A 27,589-nucleotide genomic window follows, 5' to 3' on the forward strand; every position below is an offset into this window, starting at 1 on the left:
ATGGGATGAGAGAGTCGGCAGGCCTTGCTCCCGTGCCCGGGCGCCAGGGTAGATGCCTCTCACTCCCTCTTAACAATCCACATGAGGCCCTCACCAGAGGCAGCAATGACCCACTTATTCAATATATCAGAGTTTCATTTCAATCACCAGGAGCTGCAAAAATGGGGTCCAGCTGCCATAGGCTGGTGGCCTCAGGTGCAAGCTGGGTCCTGCCCGTAGGACACCTTGGGTGTGGAATCTCCATATCCTTCAGTGGGGACATCTGCAAAATTCAGAGCAGGAAGGGATGACCTGCTGGTGCCCTTGAAATTGTTTTCCAAATTGAAGTTGGGGCCCAAATCTCTGGAACCCCTTTGCAGAAGTCCTGCTGGTTGGGGCCAACCAAGCCTCTTACCACATTTCCCCCATGCACTGGTAGTCACCAAGAATTGGCTTGGCTTTTCGGTGCCATGGACTTTAGAGGGGGCTTCCACGAGAAGTGTGTGTGTGGGGATATGGGGGTGTGGTGGAGGTACCCGTCACTCCTGCCCTGCCTGTGACACGGTTACTTTAACTCTGCAATGCAGCAGCAGCAGGGTGGTCCCTCCCATCTGAGCTCGTGTCTTCCAATGGGTCGATTCCTAATGGGTGTGCCATTTGGGTTCTATCCGCCTGGCTACCTGGGTGATCGTTCAGGGGGTCAGAATACATTCTACCTGTTGAGTTGTTTCCTCAGTGTGCCACTAGTCTTTCATTTTGTGTTGGTGACCTTTATCCGATAGAAATGTACATTTTTATGAAACAAGTCCTTGGTGCTTTACCTTTATGGATTTCGAGTTTTATGACTTGCATTAACCAACATGAACTTATTTCTTAAAAACTGTCTTTTCTTTCAATACATGAATTGTTTTCTTGGTTATGTTTGGTTTTTTAATTTTTTTTATATTTGGCTTTTGGCTTTTTAATTAATCTAGAATTTGTTTTTATACATAATGTGAGGTATGACTATATGTTTTTCCAAATGGATAGTCAATTACTTTAACCCAATTCATTGAATAGTAGATTCTTTCTCCATTGGATTCAAATACCAAATTTCTACAGGTACTTGGTTTAGTTTTTGCATTTTGCATTCCATTCCATTCAGTTTTGAAGTATAATTTGGCATCCAGGAAGGCCAGACTGTCTCTCTTTTTTTTTTTTTTTTTTTCTGTTTCAAAATAGTGTAGGTTATTCTGGTATACTTCCTTCTCAAATTAATATCAGTTTGACAAGTTAACTAAAACACTTTGTTAGGATTTGTATTAGTCTTGCATTGCATTTCTGTATTTATCTGGGGATAATTAGAACTTCACAATATTATTCTAACAGGGAATATACTTTTTCCCTCCATTTATTCCATTTCTCCAGGTCTCTCAATAGAGTCAAATCATCCCCAAATTTCATACTTTTCTTCATACACCTCTTGTTCATTGTGAGACAAAAAAATTAACAATTTACCCACAGTTAATTTGAATTTTGTCTTGCTACACTAAGTATGACCTATTTTTATATATATATATATATATATATTTGTAAATATTATATATATTAACACTGCAGATGTAGAGGAAAGCAGTTGATTTTTCTATGTTGCTCTTTTACCTAGCCTGCTTATGAAACTCCAGTCTTAAAGAGTTTTTTTGGTTGTTCTAGATCATATTGCCTCAAATAACGATGCTTCTTTTGTCCCTTTACAATATTTCTACTTATTTTTTATTACTTATTTTATTGGCTGTACTCTTAAGGAAAAAAATTGAACAGTAGTAATAATGACAGATATTTGGGGATGATTTTTGACTTTAATAGAAATTATACCTCTCTATCAAGCTAAGAAATCCATTTTCTTCCAATTTCTAGTTCACTATTAGAAAATTAAATCAGGAATGGATATTGGCTTCTACTCAATGTTGCTTCATATCTATGTAATGTTTTATGATGATGAAGTTGCTTTCATTTTTGAGATAAATATACTTGGTAATGATACATTTTCCATTTGTTATGTTGTTGGATTAAAATTGCGTTATGTTTTATTTAGATGTTTATATCCACACTCAAAAAGTAGATAGACCCATAGTATTCTTTTCTTTGTGTGTGTATGGGGGGGGGGGGGTTGTTGTTTGTTTGTTTATTTGGATTTGAGATCAGGGTTATGATGCTGGTTTCCTCAAGGAACTGGTTAGGAAATCTTCTCTCGTTTTCTATTCTTTGGATCCATTTGTATCACATAGATCTTGTCATTTCCCCAGAGATCTGAATGACCAAAGGAAAAAGAATTATGGATTTCCCTCTCTTTCTCTTTATTTCTATGTCATTAGGTTCAGTATAATGATGAATAAGAAACAATGTGATGGGATTCTTGGTCAATCTTGTTATTTGCAGGAGTGCAATTTGCTTTCCTTCTGAATTCAAGCAAGTCCTGGTTGGAACAGAGTACGTGGCTTCGGGGGCTATAGTGCCCCCCATTCCTACCACTTTACCTAATGCTAACGTAAGATGTTTACACTTGCTTTGAGTCTGTCTGAAATCTTACAGTCAGGAGGCATCCAAATACTATATGCAAATAAGGTGGGAAGGGACTGGGACACTTGTGGCCATCTGCCCTGCTTCCTAGATGCTCCCTTGTTCTCTTGGACTTCACTCATAAAACACAAGTTCAAAATGTCAATTGTTGTTTTAAAACTGTAACAGCAAAGCATTAAACCAAGCATGCAGCCTTTCTGAGTGGGGAGCCATAGGTTGCAAACCCATGAAATCTGCCCTGATCTTTTTAAATTATTAAAATATAGTTGCATTGGGGTGTCTGGCTGGCTCCGTGTGAGGAGCCTGCAACTCCTGATCTTGGGATCATGAATTCGAACCCCACATCGGCATAGAGATAAATAAATAAATAAATAAATAAATAAATAAATAAATAAATAAGACAAAAAAAGTTGCATACAATGTTTTAGTAGTTTTAGGTGTACAGTTTATTGATTTGACAATTCCATACAATAATCAGTGCTCACCACAGTAAGCGGAGTCACCATCTGTCACCATATAATATTTTTACAATACTAATGACTATACATCCCTAATACTGTATTTTTCATCTCCACAACTTGCTTATTTTATAATTGGAAGTTTGTACCTTTTAATCCCCTTCATCTGTTTCACCTTTCTCTCGCATCCCACCCCGCTGGCAGCCACCAATTTCTCCTTAGTATTTAATAATTGCTTGGGGTTTTTTTGTTTGCTTGTTGATTTATTTTTGAGACTCTACATATAAGTGAAATCAGCTGATGTTTGCCTTTCTCTGACTTATTTCACTCATATAAGACTATCTAGGTCCATCCATGTTGTTGCAAATGGCAAGGTCTCATCCCTTTATGGCTGAGTAATATTCCATTGTGTATGAATGCTACATCTCCTTGACACTTGGGTTGCCTCCATGTCTTGACTACTGTAACAGTGCAGTAAACAGGAGTGAATGTATCTTTCCAAATTAGTGTATTCGTTTTCTTTGAGTTAACTACCTAGTAGGGGAACTATTGAATCATATGGCATTTCTATTTTTACCTTTTTGAGGAATTTCCATACTCTTCCACAACAGCTATACCAATTTATATTCCTACCAACAGTGCACAAAGGTTCCTTTTTCTCCACATCCATGTCAACTCTTTTTATTTCTTGTCCTTTGAGACTAGCCATTCTGACTGGTGTGAGGTAATATCTCATATCTAATGAAAGGAGGAAGATATCTGCAAATGATATATTTGATAAGGGGTTAGTATTCAAAAAAACTTACATAACTTATATAAAAACTTATATAACTCAACACCAAAAAAATAATCCACTTAAAAAATGAGCTGACGTCCTGAAAGACATTTTTCCAAAGAAAACATACAGATGGCCAACAAACACAGGAAAAGATGCTCAACATCACTAATCATCAGGGAATGCAAATCAAAACATCATCTCACACCAGTCGAAATGGTTGGTATTAAAATGTGTCCTGTTTCTAACCAAAAAGCTAGTTAGAAGCTGTTCAATTATTAAACCATATTTTGAATAATTTAAAATGTCCATACATATTGAATATTTAAAACATCCAAATAGGAAAAATAAGTCATTATTTTTATCTCTGTCATTTAGGGATTTTACCTCACATTAGTCATCCATTAATACATATCCTTCTCCTATTTTCAGCTTACTATTTTTTTGATGTTTTTGTCTTGATAATTTGTAGTACATATGTTTTATTGATCACTTATTTTGGTCCATTTCATTTTTTACTTCAATTTTTCCAAGCCTGCTTTGTATTTTCTTTTAGTAGTTAAAGAATTTTAACTCATGCTTCACATTTTTTCCAACAGTATGTAGCATAAGGGCACCTGGGTTAAGCATCTGCCTTCAGCTCAGGTCAAGATCCCCGGGATCTGGGATCACCCTGCATCTGGCTCCCTGCTCAGCGGGGAACCTGCTTCTCCCTCTCCTCCTTACTTGTGCTCTCTGTCGCTATCTCTGTCTCTCCTTATCAAATAAAGAAATAAAACCTTAAAAAAAAAAAAAACATGTAGAATTAATGTAGAGAATTAATCAGGATCTATTCGCCTTCCCAGTATATCCATAGGATATTATTAATTCCTTTCAACCTCCCCTTCACATTCCTGTTGTAATAATTTGTATCTTGGTTATATGTTGTTTAACATAACCCTATTCGTATTATGACTTAGTTATTTCTTTTTCCAACAAATTTTCTTGCTCTTTGCCTACTTTCTTGGACTCAGGGAACTTATTTTTGGGGATACAAAGAAGTATATGCTCAAAAGCCTATCTGGATCTCCACGTGGGTATGTTAACGTGTCTATATCCACTGGTTTCACTCTGAGTGAGCTGATGGTTTTTCCCCTACACGGAGTTCTCCACCAGTGTCTATCACCTCATTATGGCAAAACCACCTAATTTATTATCAAGGCCAGACACCTGAGTGCCATCGTGGTACAGCTGCTGCCCTCATGACTTTCTCTTCTTACCCACCAGCAGTTCGCCACTAAAATCTAGTGGTTTTTGCATTCTAGAATTCTATACTGTTTTCACTTCTCCCCATCACCACCACCATCACCACCCCCAACGTCTTACTGCAGTTTGTCTTTATCTCTCACCTAGAAAATAGGGAAAGGCTTTGAGTTGCTGCTGCCCTGTCTGCCTACAGTCAGTCTCCTCCGAAGCCATTCTCTTCCATGGCAGGGTGGTAGTCACAAAATACACATTTGATTTTGTTCCCAGCCTTGTCTCTGACTTAAATTGTTCTCCTATATTCCCTTTGTTCATCGGACAAATGCTAAATTTCACAGGGTGCCTTATAAGAACTCAAATGTTCTACAGCCTCTGTGGTCCAGGTTGGGCCATGTTGCATAATTGTGCCCCCTTTATTCCATTTTTTATGATTTTTCATGCTTCCATGCAAATGGCACCTTGCTCATGCTCCTATGTCTGGCTCCTCCCTCCCCCAGTCATCCAGTGCCTTCTATAATTTCTTTACCTTCACAATCCCTTTCTTAGCAAAGCCCTTCCTTTACATTTTGCAGAACCGAACTTCCTAAAATATGCCCTCATGGTATCGGTTAACACCACTCTTACTGCAGTTACAACTCTGCATTACTTTGTGAGATTGTTAAATGAATGTCTATCATCATCATTAGACAAATTAAACATCATTGTGCATTTTACATATTTCTCCCATTGTCTAGCGAGATGTCTTCCATGTATTGAGTTTCAACAAATAGTAAGTGTATGAATCAACAAATGAATAAAGTTGATAGTCATTTTCGCTGGAGTACAACCTTGGCAAATTCTTTCAGTGAGGCTCTTTGGATGATCAAATGTTTGACTGTCGCCTACATTTGAAAGCCAAAATAACAGAATAAGTCTCTAAATTAAAACTACTTATTTTTTTCTAAAACCTAAATGAAGGTTTTGACTCAGTCTTCTAGAAAACAAGAGTAGTCAGTGAAATTTTCAAGCTGAAACTTTTCCTTATCTTTTGTCTGTAGGATGCTTTATTTTCTTCTGGAAGTTTTTAGAATTCTCTGTTTACCTTGAAAATAAATTCTTTCATAGTTCACTGAGACGCATTTATAAAGGTATGACTCTTTTTTTTTTTACATTGCTTGAAACTCAATGACACTTTCAATCTGAAAAATATGCTTATTATAGACAAGGGACACCTTCTGTAATGTATTTTGTTATTATTGCCACTGCTTTCACTCTGATCTTTTTTTTAAAAGAATCCCTATTATATAGATATGGACATGCTGGATTGATTTTTTTTTTTTTTTTTTTTTTTTTAGAGAGAGAGACAGTGGGAGGTGTGCAGGAAGGGGCATAGGGAAAAGGTGATAATAAAATATTTAGTTTCCCCCAAAAAATGTATTTTCTTAGTTGTCAACGCTTAAAAGACTTGATATCCTATTTCTTTCGGAGGATTCGGAATAGAATTTTTAAAATTTTCTTCTGTTCTCTGATCTTTTTGTTCCAGGCAAGATATTTTTGTTTTTTTATCCAAGTCCCTCTCTTTAATGCTCTTATTTATGTAATAGACCTATTTTTTGCTTTGTTTTCTGTTGTATTGATGAATGAATGTCTAAGTTATATAGTATGGGTAGATGGCATAGGCTTAGCCCAGCAGATTTTCAAGTATCTTTCTCCAATAGAATATTGTAGTGCCTAGACTCTGCCTTACTGGGAAGAGGGGGTAGTATGTCTTGACTGGACAACCTTGTTTTAGAATGCAATGAAGTTTAACTGGTATATCGACTGAGCCCATCCCAACTACATATACACATTACCCACCTCTTGCAGTCAAATCAAGGAGGGGCTTTTGTTTTGGTATACCTTTTACTGGGTATATCACCTTTCTCTTTACACACCTTTCCTTCCACCCCCTCACCTGTACTAGACATCAGAATTGCCTCAAAACTCCTCTTCTTCATCCATTGAAGGGATTATCCCCAGAGAAGTCGTTGATTCTCTTTAGAGAACAATTGGATTTTTGTCCTGGGATCAGTGCTTCTTCTGCCTTCTACTTAGTGAAATGGACCAGCCCAGCCATGTAAACAAGGCCCAGATCTTCTGATAACTGACCCAAGATTTCTTTAATTAGTTTACTCTGGGCTTGCGTTCTACTAAATTCTTCTTTTTTTTCCCCCCTGTGAGTGTGTCAAGCTAATATTTTCTCTACTCATCTTTATTTTTTAAAAATATTTTTTTTATTTATTTATTCATGAGAGACATAGAGAGATAGAGAGAGAGAGAGAGAAGCAGGCTCCATCCAGGGAGCCTGACGCAGGACTCGATCCTGGGACTCCAGGATCATGCCCTGGGCTGAAGGCAGGCACTAACTAAACCGCTGATCCACCCAGGGATCCCCTCTACTCATCTTTAGACTGATCTCATCTGCTGTCACCCAGTATTTTTTTGTTCGGTTCATGACAGTCTTCTTGTTTTCTAGCACTGTCAAGGATTTAGCTCATTTGTTCTCTCTCTTCCCCATTTCCTGGCCATAACATATTAAAAAGGTTTGTAAGAGATTAAGCAATTAAAAAAAAATGGCCTGCCATCTTCATTCAATCTCCTCCATTTCTTTTTCTGGTCCTTCTAGACCATACTACACTAGGGTGGAATATGTTCTGTAGTCGTTATGACATCAAGCATGAGGCCATATTCCCTAATGATTTTCAACAAATACATAGTACTAATAAAAGTGTGGTGGGTTTAATTCACTTTTACTTATAATTATTTTGTTTTATAGAATGCCCTGTGCTAAAGGGTAATATTTTTAATAAAATTTGTATTACCAAAAATTGAATCACAAAACAACCTTTTTGCTCTTAATAAAATACTTAAGTTTAGATTAATTTGGACTCATAATAAGGATTTTTATTATAAAGTTTTACTAGTTATATGTGTATTTCTGCTATTACACACAAAAAAGAACAGATTACAATGGAGTATTATTCAGCCATCAGAAAGAATGAATACGTACCATTTACATCGACATGAATGGAGCTGGAACGTATCATGCTGAGTGAAAAGTCAATTGGAGAAAGACAGTTATCATATGGTTTCACTCGTATGTGGAATATAAGAAATAGTGAAAGGGACCATAAGGGAAGGGGGGAAACTGAGTGGCAAAAAATTAAAGAAAACAAACCATGAGAGACTCCTAACTCTGGGAAACAAACAAAGGGTTGTGGATGGAGAGGTGGGTGCGGGGAGAGAGTCCCTGGGTGACGGGCATTAAGGAGGGCAGGTGAAGAAGTGAGCACTGGGAGTTATACTTTATACTGGCAAATTGGATTTAAATAAAATTTTAAAAAACGGACAAATTAGGAGAAGAAATGCAATAAAAACAAACATTAATAATTCTCATTTGCTCCTTGATCCACACACTCAGAATCTCCTCAATCTTCCATATAATCTTTTTGACCTTGACCTTGCAGTTCTACTTGTAAAATCGTTCACAGCACATTAAGGACAAATGGAGCAGCCAGCCATTCAAACAAAGGAGCTGGGAATCTTTAATCATTGGCTAAACATACTCTTTTTGTACTTCTCTAATGCTGATATATAGTCACTGTTGTGTTAAAATCAATCATAATGTAACTCATAATTCCCAATTAGTTACGATCTTTATTTACATTTCTTGTAATTGAATAAAAGTAGTCCTAGCTTAGTTCTTTGTTATGGAAAAATTTGCCCTGAAAAGAATGCATATATTTGAATTTTCATCCAGACTCTGCATAATTTGTTTAAATAAGTTTTCGGGTAGTAAGCAAATAGTGACCACCCCAGATCGCTTTTCATTGAACTACACAAAGTCAAAGCAGAATGTTCATTTCCATGAATGTTACGTTCTCGGAGCTTCATGGAGAGTTGTTTAATGCATCCTAATGGGTGCATACACTGTAGTAATGCTTCATATATTAAAAAATTTCTACCTTCAAGCTTTTAGTGCATGACTATTAATGCATCTTGTAATTAAACACGGTTCTCCAAAAGTATTCCCAGTGCAAACTTCTTCCTTTCCATAGCCATTTTGACTGATCCACACTGAAGGTATCACCAGTACATCTTTTTTCTCTGGTAATGGTTTCCATTAGCATCATTTCACAATCTTTTACTTTTAATCTGTAAGGTTTTAATGTCAGAAAGGGAGATTGATGTTACCGCTGCTGTTGAAATATTAGGTTTAGACTAAGTGCACGGTAAAGTGACATGAGAAGTTCAAGGTGTCTCAGTCCTAACAGAATCTACTCATTATTTAATTAGGCTCTGAAAGCTCTTAGCAGAAATTTCTGGCCTTATGTGAAAAAACCTTTCAAGAGGTGCACATCACTGAAAGCTTCAGTTGTAAGGGTGCCTTATCATACAAATATAGTTCTGATATTTTGGAAGTTATGATATCTGACAGGCCACGAGTCTTCAGATAATTCCCTCATCCCCTCTGGTTTTTCTCTGCTATAATTCTACATCTATTTATCTTTTTTCCTGATTATTTCCACCCTGTAAATGTTACAGTGGAATTCAAATTGTAAAAACATAGTTTCTTTAAACCATATTTGCTTCTTGACCCGTGTTTATCAAATTAATGTAAAAATTTTTAAGTGGTCTAAATCCACAAAAATATGCTTTTCAGAGCATATGGCAACATAAACATTTGCTTTAAGGTGGGAAAATCTTAAGTTTGATAGAGTTTGTGTGGTTAAGGTGTGCTGGTCCCAATAATGGTCACAAAAAATTGAGTTAGAAGGCACAGTCTGCATTTGTAACTTATTTCCTGTTAAAATAACTAGACATATAATATTATAGTATTGTAAATGATCGAAAGAAATTCTGACACTTGGTCCAGTCAGGCACTTCAATCCCCAATTTTTGTATGGCTGTATGTCACAGTTCAATCCCATCAGATGAGGAGGACTTGAAGCTCATATAAGTGGTTCTAGTTTTAGTTGGGACTAAACACCATTTTTAGGTTCTTGAAGTGGTGTTTCTCAGAGCTTAACTCGGTGTAAGCTCTGAAGCCTGGCAGGTGAACCTCTGAATCCCGCCTCTGCCATTTCCAAATGGGACCCGTCAAATCACGTAACCTCTCTAAGCCTTGGTTTCCTCATGAGTAAACGAGGCGCGATAGGCCCTGACTTTATAAAGTTATTGTGAGATGTAAACGAGATGGTAGGTATTTGCCTTTAGCTTGGTGCCTGGCCCATAGTTGGTGTTCAGTAGATGTTTAATATCACTCTGCTCCTGTATTCACTTGAGTAGCTATGAACGGAGAGAAACGATCCTGGTTGCATAACTAAGTTTGTTTCTCTAAGCTCATTGTGTCCTTAACTAATGGCTACACAGGAAGAGATGACACACATGTTGCCATGGGATGGTATGAAACACTTGCTACTGCTATGACACATCTTGGTGTCTGCATTTGACCATACTTCCATACTACAGTGTGTGTATTGTTGGCTGTGTGTGTGTGTGTGTGTGTGTGTGTGTGTGTATCTGTTTACCTTGCACCTTTATTTACTTCTTAAAACAGATCTTTTGTCCCAGGTCACGGGAATGGATGAGAAACCCAGTGTAGAGCAATAATAGCATTTTATCCACTCTGGTCACAGGTTCTAAGGTAAGGATGAGGGCCTGTGGACCTGCTAAGTAGAGAAAAGTAAATCCCTGAGATTCCTTAAATTGTATATATTACTGTTACAATGATTTGCTCATAAATACACCAATTATATTTTTCTGCTTAATATAAATTTCCCCAGATTTTCTGATCAATAACTTGAAATGTGCATTAAAAATTTAACTTTATTTTTTAATTTTTATTTTATTTTATTAAAAAAGTTTTTTTTATTAGAGTTCAATTTGCCAACATATAGCATAACACCCAGTGCTCATCCGCCAAGTGCCCCCCTCAGTGCCCATCACCCAGTCACCCTAACCCTCCACCCACCTCTCTTTCCACTACCCTTTGCTCATTTCCCAGAGTTAAAAAAAAATTAACTTTATGCATTTAGCATTAGGCATTAGAACTCTCCAATGACAATACAGTCAACATGTCACCCAACTTGCTTCAGAAGAGAGGCTTCAGTTACATTTCAAGGTTATACACATCTAATAAAATATCTAAACAGGTGTATACAAATGATTTTTCTGAAAATATTGATATTTTATTTGATCTAAAATACTCATTTAACAGGTGGAGCTGGCCAGAGGGATTGTGGAGTCAGACACCCAAACTCTGCTGAAACTCCCTTTCTGCTCTTACTTTCTTCTACTGTACCTGGTGCTGGGGGACTTGGTCATTGGCAGTCACATCTGAGAACTTTTGGGCCAGACATGTAAAGACCTGCTTTTTCTGTCCCATCATCAATAGTTTAGTGTTCCAGGGATTGCCCTGTTATTAAACGACTCAGATTACTTGTCTCCCAACCCTCATCCTTGCCTTAGATTATGGGGCTGGGTTGGTGAGGTATTAGGATCGACTAGTCTAGGTTATAAATCCACTCCTATCGCTTGGGCTGTGGGGTCTGTTACATAAGATGATGGACAGGAGCACCAAAGATAGTCTCAGACATACACACACACACACACACACACACACACACTCAATAAAGAATTTACTCCATTTATGTAAGTATGCTATCAAAAATCAACCTATAGGGATCCCTGGGTGGCGCAGCGGTTTGGCGCCTGCCTTTGGCCCAGGGCGCGATCCTGAAGACTCGGGATCGAATCCCACATTGGGCTCCCGATGCATGGAGCCTGCTTCTCCCTCTGCCCGGGTGGCTCAGTGGTTTAGCGCCGCCTACAGCCCAGGGCGTGATCCTGGAGACCTAGGATGGAGCTCTTTGCATAGAGCCTGCTTCTGTCTCTGCCTGTGTTTCTGCCCCTCAGTCTCTCTCTCTCTCTCTCTCTCTCTCTCTCTCTCTCTCTTTCTCTCTCCCTCCGCTCTCATGAATAAATAAATAAAATCTTTAAAAAAAAAAAACAAAAATCAACCTATAATTTGAAGACAAGAATCCATGTGATATTTAGGATAATATCAATATTTCCAATTTGGCTTGGATAAGAGAGTGGGAGTAATAGAAAACAAGTTTTTGAGTTTAAATTGGACCTGCACTTTAGGAAGTCTTGTTTGCAGGTCTAGCAGATTTGGCTCTGTTGCCAAAAGCCTTGGATATTTTCTGAGAACACGTACTATAATGAGAGCTATATTTCAGTGCCCTGTAGCTGGGATTTTAGTATGGATAGTAGGTGGTAGCTAATAGAGATGAAAAGATCTCGGGATCCCTGGGTGGCGCAGCGGTTTAGCGCCTGCCTTTGGCCCAGGGCGCGATCCTGGAGATCCGGGATCGAATCCCATGTCGGGCTCCCGGTGCATGGAGCCTGCTTCTCCCTCTGCCTGTGTCTCTCTCTGCCTCTCCCTCTCTCTGTGTGACTATGATAAATAAATAAAAATTAAAAAAAAAAAAAAAAAAGAAAAGATCTCTAGAATTTCAGTAGATTCAGGAAGAGCTGAGAAGGTGATTACAATAGGTTCAATATGAGTTATTGAGAATCATAAGCTGGGGAGAAGACTGAAATGAGGGGTGACGGAGACGTCATCAAAGTATGCACAATGGGATTAGGTGGCTGTCACCTGAGCAGGGAATCAATCGGGGACAGGAATAGAAATAATGAAGACTAAGACTGCAAACCCAGCTGATTATGAAGATTGTGGTGCTTTTATGAAAAAGAAAAATTGTTAAACATCGCAGGAGGAGCTGATTTACAGGGGAAAAAATAATGAGCTCTTTTTTTTTTTTTTGGCATATGGTATTTGAAGTTAGGAAATGTCCAGAAGGCAGTAAATTCAAGGTGCTAGAACTTCACAGAACTACCAGTTGCTAGACTTGCGTGTGCAATCAATTATGGATGAGAGACAGTCCTATGATTACATATATATGTGTGTGTACAGACACATGCACGTACACACATATGTGTGTGTATATATACGCTGTGAATATGTGTGTGTGTAGTATGTGCATGAGGGCAGGGGGGTGTAAGTATGCATGTGTCTAGAAAGAGACAGAAAATAATCTTTTGTGGGAATGTACTGTGTAGAGTGAGTGTATTGGGATGTGACATTAGGAGACTATAGACCTCATTCTTGCAAATAATCGTTGATTTTCATAATTAGGGGAAACAGACTAGAAATGATAACTGTTTTCTAAAATCTTATGGGCTATTAGCTGGAAGAGAAATAGGATGACAATCTGGTAGAGACTGCGAAAGATGGGATTTTAATAGAGGAACTTGGATCCTGTAATTCAGATCCAGTTGTTAAGGATATTTTCACTCATATAAGGACCATGACTTAACATCTACCGAGGGCCAGATGTGCAACTAAATCAACTTGTATTAGTTTCCAGTGGCTGCTGTAACAAATTACCACGTTAATAACGGAGGTTTTTTTGGTGGGGGGGGGGGGGTGTTGAGGGAGGTTCATTTATTTTTTAAACAGAGAAATGATGAATGTGCCCCAGAAACCTAGCTCCCATGAGTGAAATGTGGAGTTCGGTTTTAAATGTAGACCTGCTACAGGGTGTCTGTGACTATTTTGCATGTGATCAAGCTTCTGAAGGGACAAGGACCACGTGATACCTTTTCTACTGTAAATATTTAGGTGCAGCAATCCAGTACCATCACGGACGTGACCTAGAGTTCTTCCACAGAGCAAAGAAAATAGGTCTTCCTCGTTATTTATGGTTTGCAAATACCTTTTACTTCTCTTTAAAAGAATAACTCAAAAGGAATAATATAGGGACCTTCCCAAAGGAATATTTAGAGTAACTAGAGAGACTGTAAGCCCCTTCTTATACTCACTGGCAAGCTTCATCTTCTCCTTTGTTTTTTGCTTGTTCTTGTTACAGCTTGTAAGCTTAATTATACTCGGCTTTATCTCTTTTTTTAGTTAAAAGAAAACAAAACAAAAAGAAATTCTGTGGGAATAAAATAATTCCCGATGGGCTTAGACATTCTTCTGTAGGTCATACTAATTTCATTTAATTCAGTTCAACAAAGAGTTGCTGAATCGGTATGAGCCCGTCATGGGGGTGGTGCTTCAGGAAATAACAAAGATACAAAAGAAAAACAATCTCTGTACCCTAGTGACTGACTAGTAGGTCGACGTGTGCTTGTGCGTACAGAACAAAGGGATGAAAGTTATATAGAAATGACTATTTAAGATAACATAGGCTCCATACTTTGAAATGGATTCAAACAAACTGCGATGGGTCATTAAGAGAGCAGGGAGGTTCTATGGAAGGCTTTATGCTGAAAACACCCTTTGACATAGGCTTTGGAGGGTACGGAGCGAGGAAGGAATACAGTCCATGGAGAGGGAAATAGGCAGAGATTAAGTAAGGCATTTACCGGAAACAGCAAGTATACTTGGGCTGTTATATGGGAACCACTACAGAATGGCCTGACATCATCATTGGGGTCACGCTGAGGACAACCCTTAATGCCAAAATGTGATATTCACATTCCATTTCATTCTTCCTGTTTGGAAGGTTTTTGTACAAGTGAGATACTCGATGGATTTAGACTGCAGGAATATTTATTTAGCAACATTGCAAAAATAGCTTGAAGTGGGACCAAAGTGCAGTCAGAGAACTGGTTAAGAGTCACAGTAAGAGGTAATGAGAAACCTGTTATAAGTGGTGGAAATGGGAACAGAAAGGAAGGGATTGATTTAAGAGCCCCAGTAAGGTAGCATTAACAAGACCTGGAAGTAATTGGAAATAAAAAATGATTCCGTTGGGTAGCCAAAGGTGACCTTGCAGAAATAACTACTAGGAAGACACAGATGTATAAAATGGAAAGAAGGCCATAGGATTACTTTTGAACTTTTCAACTAAACATATATTTTCTCTGACGGTTTTTCCTAATGCTGCATTACCTTTGCTTATTCACTTTATTAGTACATTTGGTTCAGTGACAACACAAATCAGCTCCTGAGCTGAGTGACACAAGGAAACCTAAGACACAGTCCCTGACTTCATGAAAACCATAACCATTCTGAGGAAGATAGGATACCAGATGGTGACTCTGGGACACTTATTTGTATGGGGATGATGAGAGCTTTCTTACCCCTCTGTGGTCATCTTGGTGAATATTTAGTGACATAGGAGGTCGTGAATGTTCATTCGGGAATGATTGATAGAGTAAGTACTAGATACTACAGAAATTCAGAGGAATTCAATGATTCAAAGATCATTTTGAATGATCTTTGATAGATCATTGATAGAGTAAGTAATAGATACTACAGAAATTCAGAGGAATTCAATGTCAAAGATCATTTTATTAATTTGGTCAAGCAGTTACTCTGATTAAGCCTTCATGGTAGGGCTACAAAGGTAGTCTCCACCTTCAGTGCATTTACAATTTAGGCCTGGGAGACAGACACACTGTAAATAAATAAGTGCAATCAGAAGTTAACAGATACAAGATGGATCCAAAAAATGGACTAGTGACCACAGCATGTTTATCTTTCCAAATTACAGTTCTTTCATTTTCTTTTTTATTCTCCTTCATTCATAGAAACAAGTAAGTAATGATGGTAGAGACTATAGGAAACATAAACAAGTGAATTCGATTTTTCTCATATAAAAATTCATCTTTATTCAAAGATGCTTTTTACTCTAAAATGAACTCATCTCCTCTATGATGACTTAAGTTTCAATTTTGGGTGAGAATTTAACTAATGATTTAAAAATTATGCCCTTTCCTTATTATGCCATCAGAGTTCGCTCCAACCACAATTTACTCCTGCTCCTTCCTTCTTATCCAATTCGAACTTTACTTACAGGTGTGTTACTGTCACCCTAAGCCTGACCTCCTTGTGTGTGTGCATGTGTGTCCTCTCGTAACTAACACTATGCCTGGTACATAGTAGGTGCTCAACAAATGTTTAGCAAATCAAATAGAGTTTTTTTTTCCCTTTTGACTCAGCAGCTTAATACCTGGAGACATGTGGTGCTAGTATTTAAGATGGATTGGTTCATTCTGTTCAAGTAGCACATAACCATTCACACACCATTGAATTTAGTGCTATTAAAGGGTAATTTCCCTTCTGGGAATTGTGCCTGTTGCAGATATATTTTACATATTCAGTCTCTTTTATCATCACTAGGCAGGTAAAGAGATTAAAATAAAAGGTTTTTTTTTTTTCAAGTGTACAGCTGTACACGTAGACTGCATTTGGAAATGCCTGTGTATCCCAAGAAAAAATATGGAATTACTCTTATTCAACATCCTTACACCCAGACCGACCCAGAAGTCACCTTTCTTCTTTAAAGATGAAAATACTAACATTTGATGTCTGTACTGCAATAGCCACTCAAATGAAATAGTAAAGCTCTAATTTCCTCCTTTTTGTATCAGTGTAATACAACTCAATGGAATTAATTGAAAGCCCTGTTTTGACCGATTTTACAATTTTGGCCCATCATGATACTTTCAATTTGTTTTATTTTGTTTAATGTCATGTTTTTACTATTGCCTTTAGTTCACACATTTTAATAGCTTAGAAGAGAGCTTTTGTGTTTTATTTCCTCAAATAAGTTCCTTCTAGGGCATGAAAATTTAACACTTCATAGCCTCTCAAATCTATTGTAGAGAACTTCATGGCAAATTGCTTCAACATACATTCTCTCCCTTCTCATTACACCCCTGTGACTACGTATTACTATTCTTATTTGATTTTTACTAAAAAACTAAGGCCTAAAGAAGCCAAGAGACACCTGGAACTCACATGTCCCGTAGGTACCTTGAGTAGAGCAAGAGTGGAAGTATTTGGGTTCTTCCGAGCGTTCTCTCAATCTTCACATAAAGAAGTGTTCTATATGTGTTAGCTCATTTAATCCTTACCGGGATTCTGTAGAAAGAGAGGCACAAAGAAACTCTCCCAAGGAAAAGACCCCTAGTAAGTTGTTGAGTGAGAGGATGCAAGCCCGGCCAGGCTGCACTGTGTCGCCTTAAATGTCACTCTCATTGCTTGTGCTTCCATGACAGGAACAGGTTTAATGAAACAAACTTAAATTGATAATGCCTTCTAACCTACACTTCCTATCAGGAAGCTTCGAGAAAGTTATCCTTGAGCCCTATAATTCTTTGAAGTACTTTGGTGGAAATTGAATTTGTTTCCACACTCTAAGAAGTAATTTTTAATAATGGTCCCTCTTTAATGTTTTATATTTAATATCTGATTAGAATTTTACTGCCTGGAAAATCTCTTCCTAGTCATTGCATAAGTTAGTGTTACTGAACTTAGTAACATAAAGGTTGGCCAACCCCACCAAAAAAAGACCAAATTTTAGAGAGGTCACATGATGAGCACAAAGTGCTTTGTTAAAGTGGCTTAGCCAAGCTCAAACCCAGATCTTCCAAGGCCATTCCCACATTGAATAAAGATGTGAGCATAATAAATGAGCATAGTGTGTGTGTGTGCATGTTGTATACTGACTGTTCCTTAAAAAAGTAATAACCTGGGGAAAGGCATGACCTAATTAGCTGGTGTTCAAGTCTCCTAGGCGAAGCTGTCATTCCCCTGAAATATGATCAACTCCTAGATGAAAGTCCTTGTCTATCTAATGACAAATAGCCAAATGAAAAGATTTAATTCTCCAAATACTTTTTTGAAAGTTTCTAGGTCTACATATGTATTGAATATTTTAAAATAATTAATTCCTTTTAAAAGTTAACTCTTGAATAAGTAACAGATTTGCTTATTCATTGACTCATTGCTTATTCTAATAATTACTGGTGAGCTTATTTACGTGATGGAAGAAAGCCCAGCTGGTAAGACCACCAAATCACATTTTGTTTTCTTTTCTTAAACTCAATCTGATTCATGCTCTAACTCACAGGACAAAATGCTTCTAGGAAGATCATGTAGGTGTATATATTTTATTCTATTACTAGCTGAAGAGACACACAGAAGTTTCTGATACACATGCTGTGCCCGTATTTGCAAGACTTAGCGCTATTTAAATTATTTTTCATCTTGCGGTCAGGGCATTTCATGTGGCTTTGGATCATTGAATGGAATAATGTAAAATTAAAGTTTTAAATTATCCCTGGAAGCCTACAATTAGCAGACATCCTCAAGAAAACTAAGCAACTAGAGTAAATCATTATTTCCTCTGAAGTTATTTATTTTTCTTAAATTTCACATTGTAAAAAACCCATAAATCATTTTATTATTGTATCTTAGCCCCAATTTGAATCCACTAACTTATCAGTAATTATTTAATGTATGCCTAATCAAATGGGAATAATAATACATAATATGTTATGCATTATTAAAAATTCTTAACATCAATCAAAAGGAGACTATTTGTTACTCCCAGTGATTTATACAGAGAATTATCATAGTATTCTGTGCATTCGAAAGTGTGGACAAAAAATTAAGTCAAGCAATTTCCTTGAAGTCATAATATAAACATCTGAGCCTGTTTGGTGTGCTGATGAGAGCCCACCTTGCCTAACAATAGCTTATGAAATAGCAGGAGTGAAAAAGGGGTATATTTGTTGTTTCTGGTTAATATCTATACCTATTCTAAGTTCTTAAAAATGTTCCTAAGATGGTAATAAATTCAGGTTCCCACTTCTTTTTTTTTTTTTTTTCAGAGTTTAAAGTCTATACTGGGAGATACTGTAAAGTGTCCATACATTTTAAATAGTGTATAAAATATCATAAAAATAGCCTGTGGGCTTCACCAGAGCCCCTACTATGAGCCTCCTCTAGATCCTAACACAGTGTCTGGCACTTGGTGACCTCAGCACAACTCCGTTGGCCAAACCAATCAATGCCTTCTTCCAAGAAGTCTTCCTGGATGTTCTGTGTTATTTGCACAGGAGCAATTCATTCCCAACACACGGATGTTACATTCTCCTGTAATGGGCAGTTTCTGCTACGTGTGTGTGTTGTATTGGGAGGATAGGAGGAAACTTATTTCCATGAATAAATTGTGATGTCATTAGGCATAATGGTTGCAACACATGGACTTTAGATAACTCTACCTTCCCTAGCACATATACTTGATAAGCATCTTTCTCTCAGTGAATAAAAACAGAATGAGGCATCTGCTTTCATAGTACCTAGTACATACCCCTTTTTGTGCTGTTTTCCACTCTGATGTTACTTTTCTGCCTTGGTGTCTCTATCAAATGCTCTATTCCCCTGCTTGTTAACTGAAAGAGATTTCTCATCACTCCATTATCCTTAGATATAAATTGGTTTCCCCAGGTATTTGCAGTTAATCATTTAGTCATTATAGGGAATGAAAACTACAGATTCTTCTGGAGGGATTTCTGGTTAAAGTAATGTAGGAGATTGACAGAAAAGGAAAAAAGCATTCATTTATATCCTATTTTGGAGTAGCCTCGTAGACATCATGCTAGCTTGAGGTCACACCCACAAAAAAGATTAGATAAATAGATGCTGCACCTCCTCCACCACCCTGAGCTCCACATAAACACACATACATGCAAACCCTTCAGCAAACTTAAAATCTCCCGGAGTTGGCCCTGGACATCTGCACATCAGAAAAAAAAAATCACAATGATACACTCGGTTGTTGATATTTACTATACTAGACCCTTTTGTACAGTATTTCATTTCATCTCAATCCCATGAGGTGAAGTACTATTACCCCATTTTACAGATGAGAAAGTTGAGGCTTAGAGGAGCCATCCATATTGCTCAAGGCCACTAGACTATTTGCCAGAGAGCTAGAACTTGATTCCAGATCACTAGGACTTCAAACCCATTTCCTTTTCAATATCGTTGCCCCTAAAATCTGATGCTATTCAAACATTGATCCTACAAGTAACACTGGAGAGGATGAGTAGCACCAGGGTGGGTCCATTAGTCAGGATCTCAGAAGACAGAGAAGGCACATCCAACTGAGTAGGTCGAGAAAATATAAACATCGACGGTTTACAACTGAGTGGCAGTACCCTCGTGCCAGTTACAGTAGACATGGTTAAGGCCCGGAGGCCTGAGGGTGTGGGCCTCTGGAGTATGGAAAGAGAGGTAGCAGAGGGAGGGGGTGGGAGGGGGGACGGAGGTGCCAGGCAAGGCTATATACCTCTTGGTCCAGGAGTGCGGCCAGATACAGAGATCCTGGGGGTGGGCTGGGCTGAGGGCATGGTCTTACCGGTCTTCATCATTGGCTGAATCCAACTGGAAGCCAGAAGACAAGGGAGCTTGAGGACTTACTTTGTGCCCATCAGCTGAGGACAGAGGAATGTTCAGAATGGATTTGGGTTAGGCAGCAAGGAGTGTTAGCAGTACATCTTCTCTGCTCCCCACCCCATTCTCTTTTACCATAAATAAAAATGGGAACGACTTAAAAAAAAATAGCTGTTTGGTTTTGCGTTCTTTAATCCACAGTTGTGATGGTTTGGAAATGGATTGGTGTGCATATCAGCATATCTTGTAGTTGTATTGTATTGTGGACGAAGGAAGTAGGAAATACTAGTTAAGACCTTCCCTCAAACAGAAACATATTCTTTGAGGTTCTGTTTTTTTTTTTTTAAATTTGTTTGTTTTTGGTTATGTTAATTCAGATAGAGTTTACATAACAAAAGACACTCATTTTAATTATACGATTCTATCAGTTTTCACAAACGTGCACCATACTATCACTAACACTACAGTCAAGATATAGAATATTTCCATCATTCCAAAAAGTTTCAGAGCATTTTCCAATCTTCAGTTCCACCCAACTCAAAGTCATCCACTCAAATGTTTGGGATCCTGTTTTGTTTCTTCTGACTTTAAATAGGAAAATCGGTAATGTTGCCCAAATGTGTGTTGCACACAGTAGATGCTTTTATGAAAAGTTTTTTCACATGTTGGATTTTTTTTCATAAGCAAGATCAGGCCAAGATGTGGAAAATATACAGTGAGACTCATAGCTATAAAATAGATATACATTTTTAAAAGAGTTTAGTGTTATAAAAGGAATGAAGCAAAATACTATTTTAAGACATGAAAACTATAGTCCAAAATATTAAAGTTCTTTCCAAGCTGTATAAGACATAGTGAAAAATTTTTAGTGATGCTACATGTATTCAGAAAACTGTGATTTCAGGAGAAGCTAACCTGCTGGTAAATATTTTCTACTTTCTTCCCCACTGATACTTCTTAAAATACGACAAATTTTAAAAAAGTCTTAAATAACCCGTAATTGAAGTGTGTAATATAAAAGAAGTCTAAGCACCTTGTTTTCCCTCTTAAAGTGTTCGTAGTTTTACTTTCCTAAGGAATGATCTAGAATATCCTTTAAAATGTAAGAGGAAGGCACATTGCCCCCTGAAGGCCTTTATGTTGAGATGTGGATGTATCACAGATGCCCTAAGAGTTCAACAATATTAGGAATGCAGAGATTGGATGCATGAGGATAACCTAGCAGTTTTGTGTAACACCCAATAATGCTGTACACATTTGAAGGACCTTTCTCAAGGAACTACTAAGCATGTTTTGTTGCTTAAAGTGTTTTTATGAATTGCTTGGTCATAATTAAATTCTGAGCCTGATAGTTGATATGGTTTTAAGAAGCAGTTGTACCAACTGAAGTTATTTTGGAGATTATAATAAATAAATACACTCAATCTGAGGTCCATATCACCAAAACAAAGTTTTGTTTTGTTTTTTTTTCATAAAGGTTGGTCTGTTTCCCCACATTTCTGAGTAGCATAAAGTACGGTTATTTTTTCATTGGTTATTATTTCATTTCACATATATTGGTTATTATTGTGGTTATTATATTGGTTATTATTTCATTTGGTTATATTGGTTATTATTTCATTTCACATATATTAGACTGAGGAGAAGTTCATAATCTTGGCTGCAGATTAAGATCCATTAAATGGCCCTGTGGCCTGATGGCATCTCATTAAAGCAGGATGTCTGGGGTTAAGTCCAGGGCATCAATAATCCAAGCTTTCCAGATAATTCGATATGTGACCAAAGTTGAGACCCTATGGATTAGGCCAATTGTCCTCAATTCTGGCCACACAGTAGAATCTTCTGGGCAATTGCTTAAAAATGCAGATGCCTTTCCCCACTCCCCATTCTAATTTATACAACATGTTTATAAAAGTGGAAGAGAAGAAAAAAAAATAAGATTCGAGTAACATATTCTCAGTGGTTGGGCTTTAGTTAATCAAGGCTTTATCATAGTTCGGGGCATCTGTTAGTGTTCAATGAAGGTTAAATGGAGGTCCTAATCCCATAGCAGAGTCAAGAAGAATAAAATATGTTCCCTCTTGGAAGTAAACTGTGTATTTGAAATAATTATCTTGGCAAACTGTCACGAGGTAAGCCTTGTATTTTAAGAAAATACTGTCTTTCAATATTCATAATATTAGGCCCATATGTATCTTACATCACATTCATAATTCTCTTCAAGGAAATAGACAGGAAACAAGATTCAGACACTGAGGATAAGATTTGAACCAGGCTCCCACTTGGAAACATAGATGCTGCTGCACCTCTGGGCCTGAAGAACACTACTACCTTGTAGAATAGAACAATAGTACTTTCTGCTTTTATAATGCAAACTATCTACACAAAGGACTTGTAGCCCAATAAGTAGAACAAAAATGAACAAAGTGCCTAAAGAAACAGTATGGGACTAACAAAATATTTACCTATTATGTCTTTTTAGATTTCAGGAACTAGTACCTAAAATAACCAAAACTCTTCTTTTCAGCATGAAGTTATCGATGATCTATTAGGGAACAAATGCTCATTAAGAAAACCTCCTAAACTTGATCGTACCCATAATTAATCGGCATGCTGCGTGTTTCAACGTGCGTTAATCGAGTTGGGTGTTGTATTTCATCCCCAAATATAAATAAACTATTGCAACATTCAGCACTTTTTTTTTTTTTTTTGAAGATGAATGTTTTGGTTTAAAATTTAAGAACGATAAAGCTTATTTAGTTTGACCTTCCTACTTCTTATTATTGTTCTACTCAGTTTTCTTTTTCTCTTTTCTTTTCTTTTTAGGACCACCTCAGAAGATAGTGTCCCCCAAACAAGAACATGAAGATAGGAAACACGACAAAGTGACAGATAAAGGAAGTGAAAGTGGGACTTCCTGTAATGAGCTCTCCACTTCCAGCTGTGACAGCCACTCAGAGGCGAGCACTCCGCAGGACAACCCACCCAGTGCCCAGCAAGCCACAGCTCACCAACCCAACACCTTGACATTGGATCGCCCTTCCAAAAAAGCACCTGTGCAGTGGATGCCTCCGCCAGACAAACGCAGAAACAGTGAACTCTTTCAGACGCTCATCAGCAAGTCCCGGGAAACAAATCTATCCAAAAAGAAAGTCTGTGAGAAGCTTAGTGTGGAAGAAGAAATGAAAAAGTGTATTCAGGATTTTAAAAAAATCCACATTCCAGATTATTTCCCAGAGCGCAAACGCCAGTGGCAATCGGAACTGCTGCAGAAGTATGGGTTATAGTAATTGTCGCGTTCCTGCGGTATGTCGATGACATTCGATGTTTACTGCGGTGTCACCACCTGACTATATCTTAACGGTGGTCAGTGTGATCCTTGCTGCTCTTTCTTTTTGTGAACAGTGAATGTGGGACAGTATTTTCTTTCTTTCTCTCCTTTTTTTTTCCTTTGGTTGTTGTTGTTGTTGTTTTAGAAATATGATTTTGAAGGAGAAAAATAAGTGTTTAATCAAAATGGCATATCTGACTCAAACCATTTTTGCAAGAATGAAAGTAAAATGTGCATGATCAAGAAGCTTCGAATCTTGATTTTTGAACTGTGTTCAACTGGGTATGTTTGTCATTTCGTGACTCACCAAAAACAAACCATCCTATCACTCCGACTAAAATGACAATATGGGTGAAGCAACATCAAGTAAAATGTTAGATGATGGTTTTGGGACCCCAGTCCAAAACTGTTTAAATGTTAATGCAATAAAACAAGTATTATTTTTGCATGAACACAATGTAACAAATAAATCACAAGACGTAGGGAAGATCTGTTTGTTGCTTGGGAAGAAAATATTACAAAAAATAAAAAAAAATGTTTCAGGCAAAGCCTATAAATGTAAACTGTCTAGGAGGTTGATCTTATTTGTTCTGGATCTGTGATATTTTTGTGTACATGTACGGTGTTCTGTGTGTTAAGATGGTGTAAATATGCCTTATGCTGTTGTGTTATGGCGCTGACATTCATATTAATGCTAGTCATGATTATTTCATGTGAAATGAGTCCTCACATCAGGCTGTGAAAATTGGTATAATGATCCTCTGAAAGATCCTATTATCATGTTAATCAAAATAATCGAGGGAAGTGGTAAAGAGCTTTATGTATTTATTAAAAAAAGGAAAATATATTAGAATTCCTTGATTTCTGTTGACTCTTCTTTGAAAATGCTCAAGTGTCACGTTGTCTTCAAAGTCCCTTTAAAATCCCAAAAGCTGGAGGATGACATGTTCAGCCGTGATGTTGAGTTGTTAGACTTTTCACATAATTCGAAATGGACATGGAGTCCTATCCAGATAGCCCTGGGATTGATCAATAAACCCATAACCCGCAAGAGAAAAAGACTTCATCTGAGGATGCGCTGAAGTTTAATTTCAGCTGACAACCAGATTGAAAGCTTCTCCAAGAACAATTGGGGAGTTACCTCTTATAAATTAAGAGCCAAAAAAAAAAAAAATGTCAAAAACAAGCTGAAAGGTTAGCCTGAGTGGCAAGAGATTTCTTCCTGGTTCCATATAGGAAAATGAGCTTTCTTACTGTAGGTCACGTAGTTTTTGCCTCACCATCTCTACGGAAAGAAATACATTAATATCACAAAATTTCACTCAAGAAGAGCCTGAGAGAGAAGGTAAAAATATCTTAAGAATGATAGAGCTTCTGAATCGGGCTCCCTGCATGAGCCTGCTTCTCCCTCTGCCTGTGTCTCTGCCTCTCTCTCTCTCTCTCTGTGTCTCTCATGAATAAATAAATAAAATCTTAGAAAAAAAATGATAGAGCTCAATCTCTGTGGTGAGTTGAAACAGAAGCTGAGTAGCACTTGTATCATTTCTCTAGGATGGTATAGGGAGATAAGCACTATTAACTCCAAAATGTTTCCATCTACATACATCTTTAATGTATTCTTAGATTTCTCACTCTCCTATTATACAAAATGCCACCTACCGTGGGCTATTAAAGAAAACCCAGATATGTGATTGACCTTGAATTACCTACCAGACTTCAGGGAAGGAGCTACTCTCAAATTCTGCACTTCCTTTTGGGAAGGCTCAGAGTCTTGCCAGGGCCTGATAGTAGCTGCAGACTGCTGGTTAAATAAATAAAGCTTGGGGGTTAGGTTGCCACAGTTCAAATCCCAGCTCTCCTATTTATGACCTGTGTGATCTTAGGGATAATGGGCATAATATTTATAAGAGAAGACTTAAATGAGGTAATGAAGAAGAGCATCCCTACCACACCTGGGGACAGAGGGAAAGGGGGAAGCAGTGGTCTTACTAGAATCCAGGAATCAAAGCCAACAGATGGGGAATTTGGAATAGGGAGGAACAAGCTGTCCAGTACAAACTGTAGCCACTAAAGAGTCACAACCACTTCCACATATGCCTCCGAAACAATAAGAAAGGGGAGAGTATTATCTTAGTTTCCCCAAATCCCACCAGTGCTCTCCATTGTTCCAGTGTAAGTGGAAACCAGTTGGCAGTGGAGCCTGGGAAATTAGTTCATCAAGAAGATTTTGTGTGCCCTTGCAACACAAAGCCCAACAGCACTATACAAAGGCAGGGAGTAGATCTGAAAAACACTGCACACCCTGGTCTGTTTTTTCCCAACACAGAACGTCAAATAGAATTGCAATGACATGATTTAGTGACTGTCGACCATTCCCAGTCTTCCTATCTCTGCAGCATAAAGGGAGTGATGTCGGTAAGAATGGCGATCCTTTCAGGCCTTAGGAAATCAGAACCCATTTCCATAACAGTCTATCACGTGCTCACCATACACCAAGTATTTGGCCCAAAGATGAAGAACACATTCAAGAAATATGAAATACCAACTATTGCCCTTGGGAAGAAATGTGTGGTCTGAGTCTCCCAAACCATTACATTTTCACCAGAGGCTAGAATCTGACTAGCCCCATTTGGGGTTACAGGGGTGTCCAAGAAGGCAGGGAGAATGGGGACTCTTCCCTAAAGAAAAGGAGATTCCAGATTTAAAGATGCGTTGTGCTAAAACAGGTGTGTAAATCTCCTTTGCCAAAGGATCAGGAGAGAAAATCTGGAGAATCACCAAAAGCCCAAAGCACTAGAAGCTGACGCTGAAGTTGAGTACCCACAGAGAACGAATGGCTTTTGTTGCTCACATACATACTCTTTGACTATTTATGGAGTTCACACCATATGCCTTTTGTCTGATACACTAGACAACTTGTGACCCGATGTCTTACAAAATGCCATTGTTGTCATTTTGAAAGGAGATACACTGAGTCCCTAAGATGAGAAAAGGAAGTAAAAGTCGCAAGATTTTCAATTTTGGAAAAATGGACTAGACATACTTTTTCCTTATTCCTCCCACTAAATATAACTAAAAACTCTAGACATTATATGTATAAAAAAAAAAAGCCTTAAGGGGCTCTGAAAGGCCGAGAGAAGGAGAGCGAAGTTAGGGATATTGGGACCCAAAAAACAACAGGGCGAGGAGTTCTCTGGGCTTCCTTTTTGTCTCAACTATCTCAGTCTTGGAGCTGAAGAAGCACCTGGTAACCCAGAAAGAGTAACAAGTGCAGACAACACACACACACACACATGTACACACACACACGTACACACTCATACACATACATCCTGCTCTCTGTAGCCGCAGAGCCAGGAACGGGACAGCCTAGCAACTTGGCAAAACCCAACTGTTAGATAGTGACTGCTGTGCTCTTTCAGTTTGCAGGTAAATGAGACAAGTGCATTGTGTTGTGTAATTTTAGTAATTTTAAGGCTCTCTACTTTTTCAATACAGGTCTATTTGTTTATTTGAGAGAGAGAGAGAGAGAGAGAGAGCGCAGGGGCGGGGCAGAGGGAGAGGGAGAGAGAAAAAAATCTCCAGCAGACTCCCCACTGAGTGTGGAGCGCACTTCAGGGCCCGACCCCAGGACCCCAAGATCACGACTTGAGCTGAAACCAGGAGTCAGATGCTTCACTGACCGAGCCACCGAGGCACCCCAGCCAGGCTCCCCACTTTTTTAAAGACTTTTAAACAATTTTTCCTGGAGCAGATTAAATTCACAGCAGAACTGAGAGGAAGGTACAGAGTTTGCCCATATGCCACGTGCTCCACGTGGGGTGGCCTCCTCCACTCTCCACATCCCCACCACACAGGTACCTTGGTTACAACTCATGAACCCACAATGATGCATCTGATCATTTTACGATCTACATTGTCTTACCTTTTCCAGAACGTTCTATAGTCAGAATCATATCACA

The 27,589-nt window shown here is 38.1% G+C and overlaps 1 protein-coding gene across 1 annotated transcript in view; it reads left to right on the plus strand.

The window, feature by feature from the left end:
* Positions 1–24,480, plus strand: part of KCTD8 (potassium channel tetramerization domain containing 8) — a 226,786-nt gene extending 202,306 nt beyond the window's left edge. Inside the window, exon 2 of the mRNA XM_026016531.2 lies at positions 23,123–24,480. Coding sequence (XP_025872316.2) covers positions 23,123–23,583 — 461 coding nt within the window. The 3' untranslated portion in view covers positions 23,584–24,480. The remainder of the gene's footprint in view (positions 1–23,122) is intronic.
* The last annotated feature ends 3,109 nt before the right edge of the window (positions 24,481–27,589 follow it).

Source organism: Vulpes vulpes, chromosome 2, assembly GCF_048418805.1.
Source record: "Vulpes vulpes isolate BD-2025 chromosome 2, VulVul3, whole genome shotgun sequence".
Lineage (NCBI taxonomy): Eukaryota > Metazoa > Chordata > Mammalia > Carnivora > Canidae > Vulpes > Vulpes vulpes.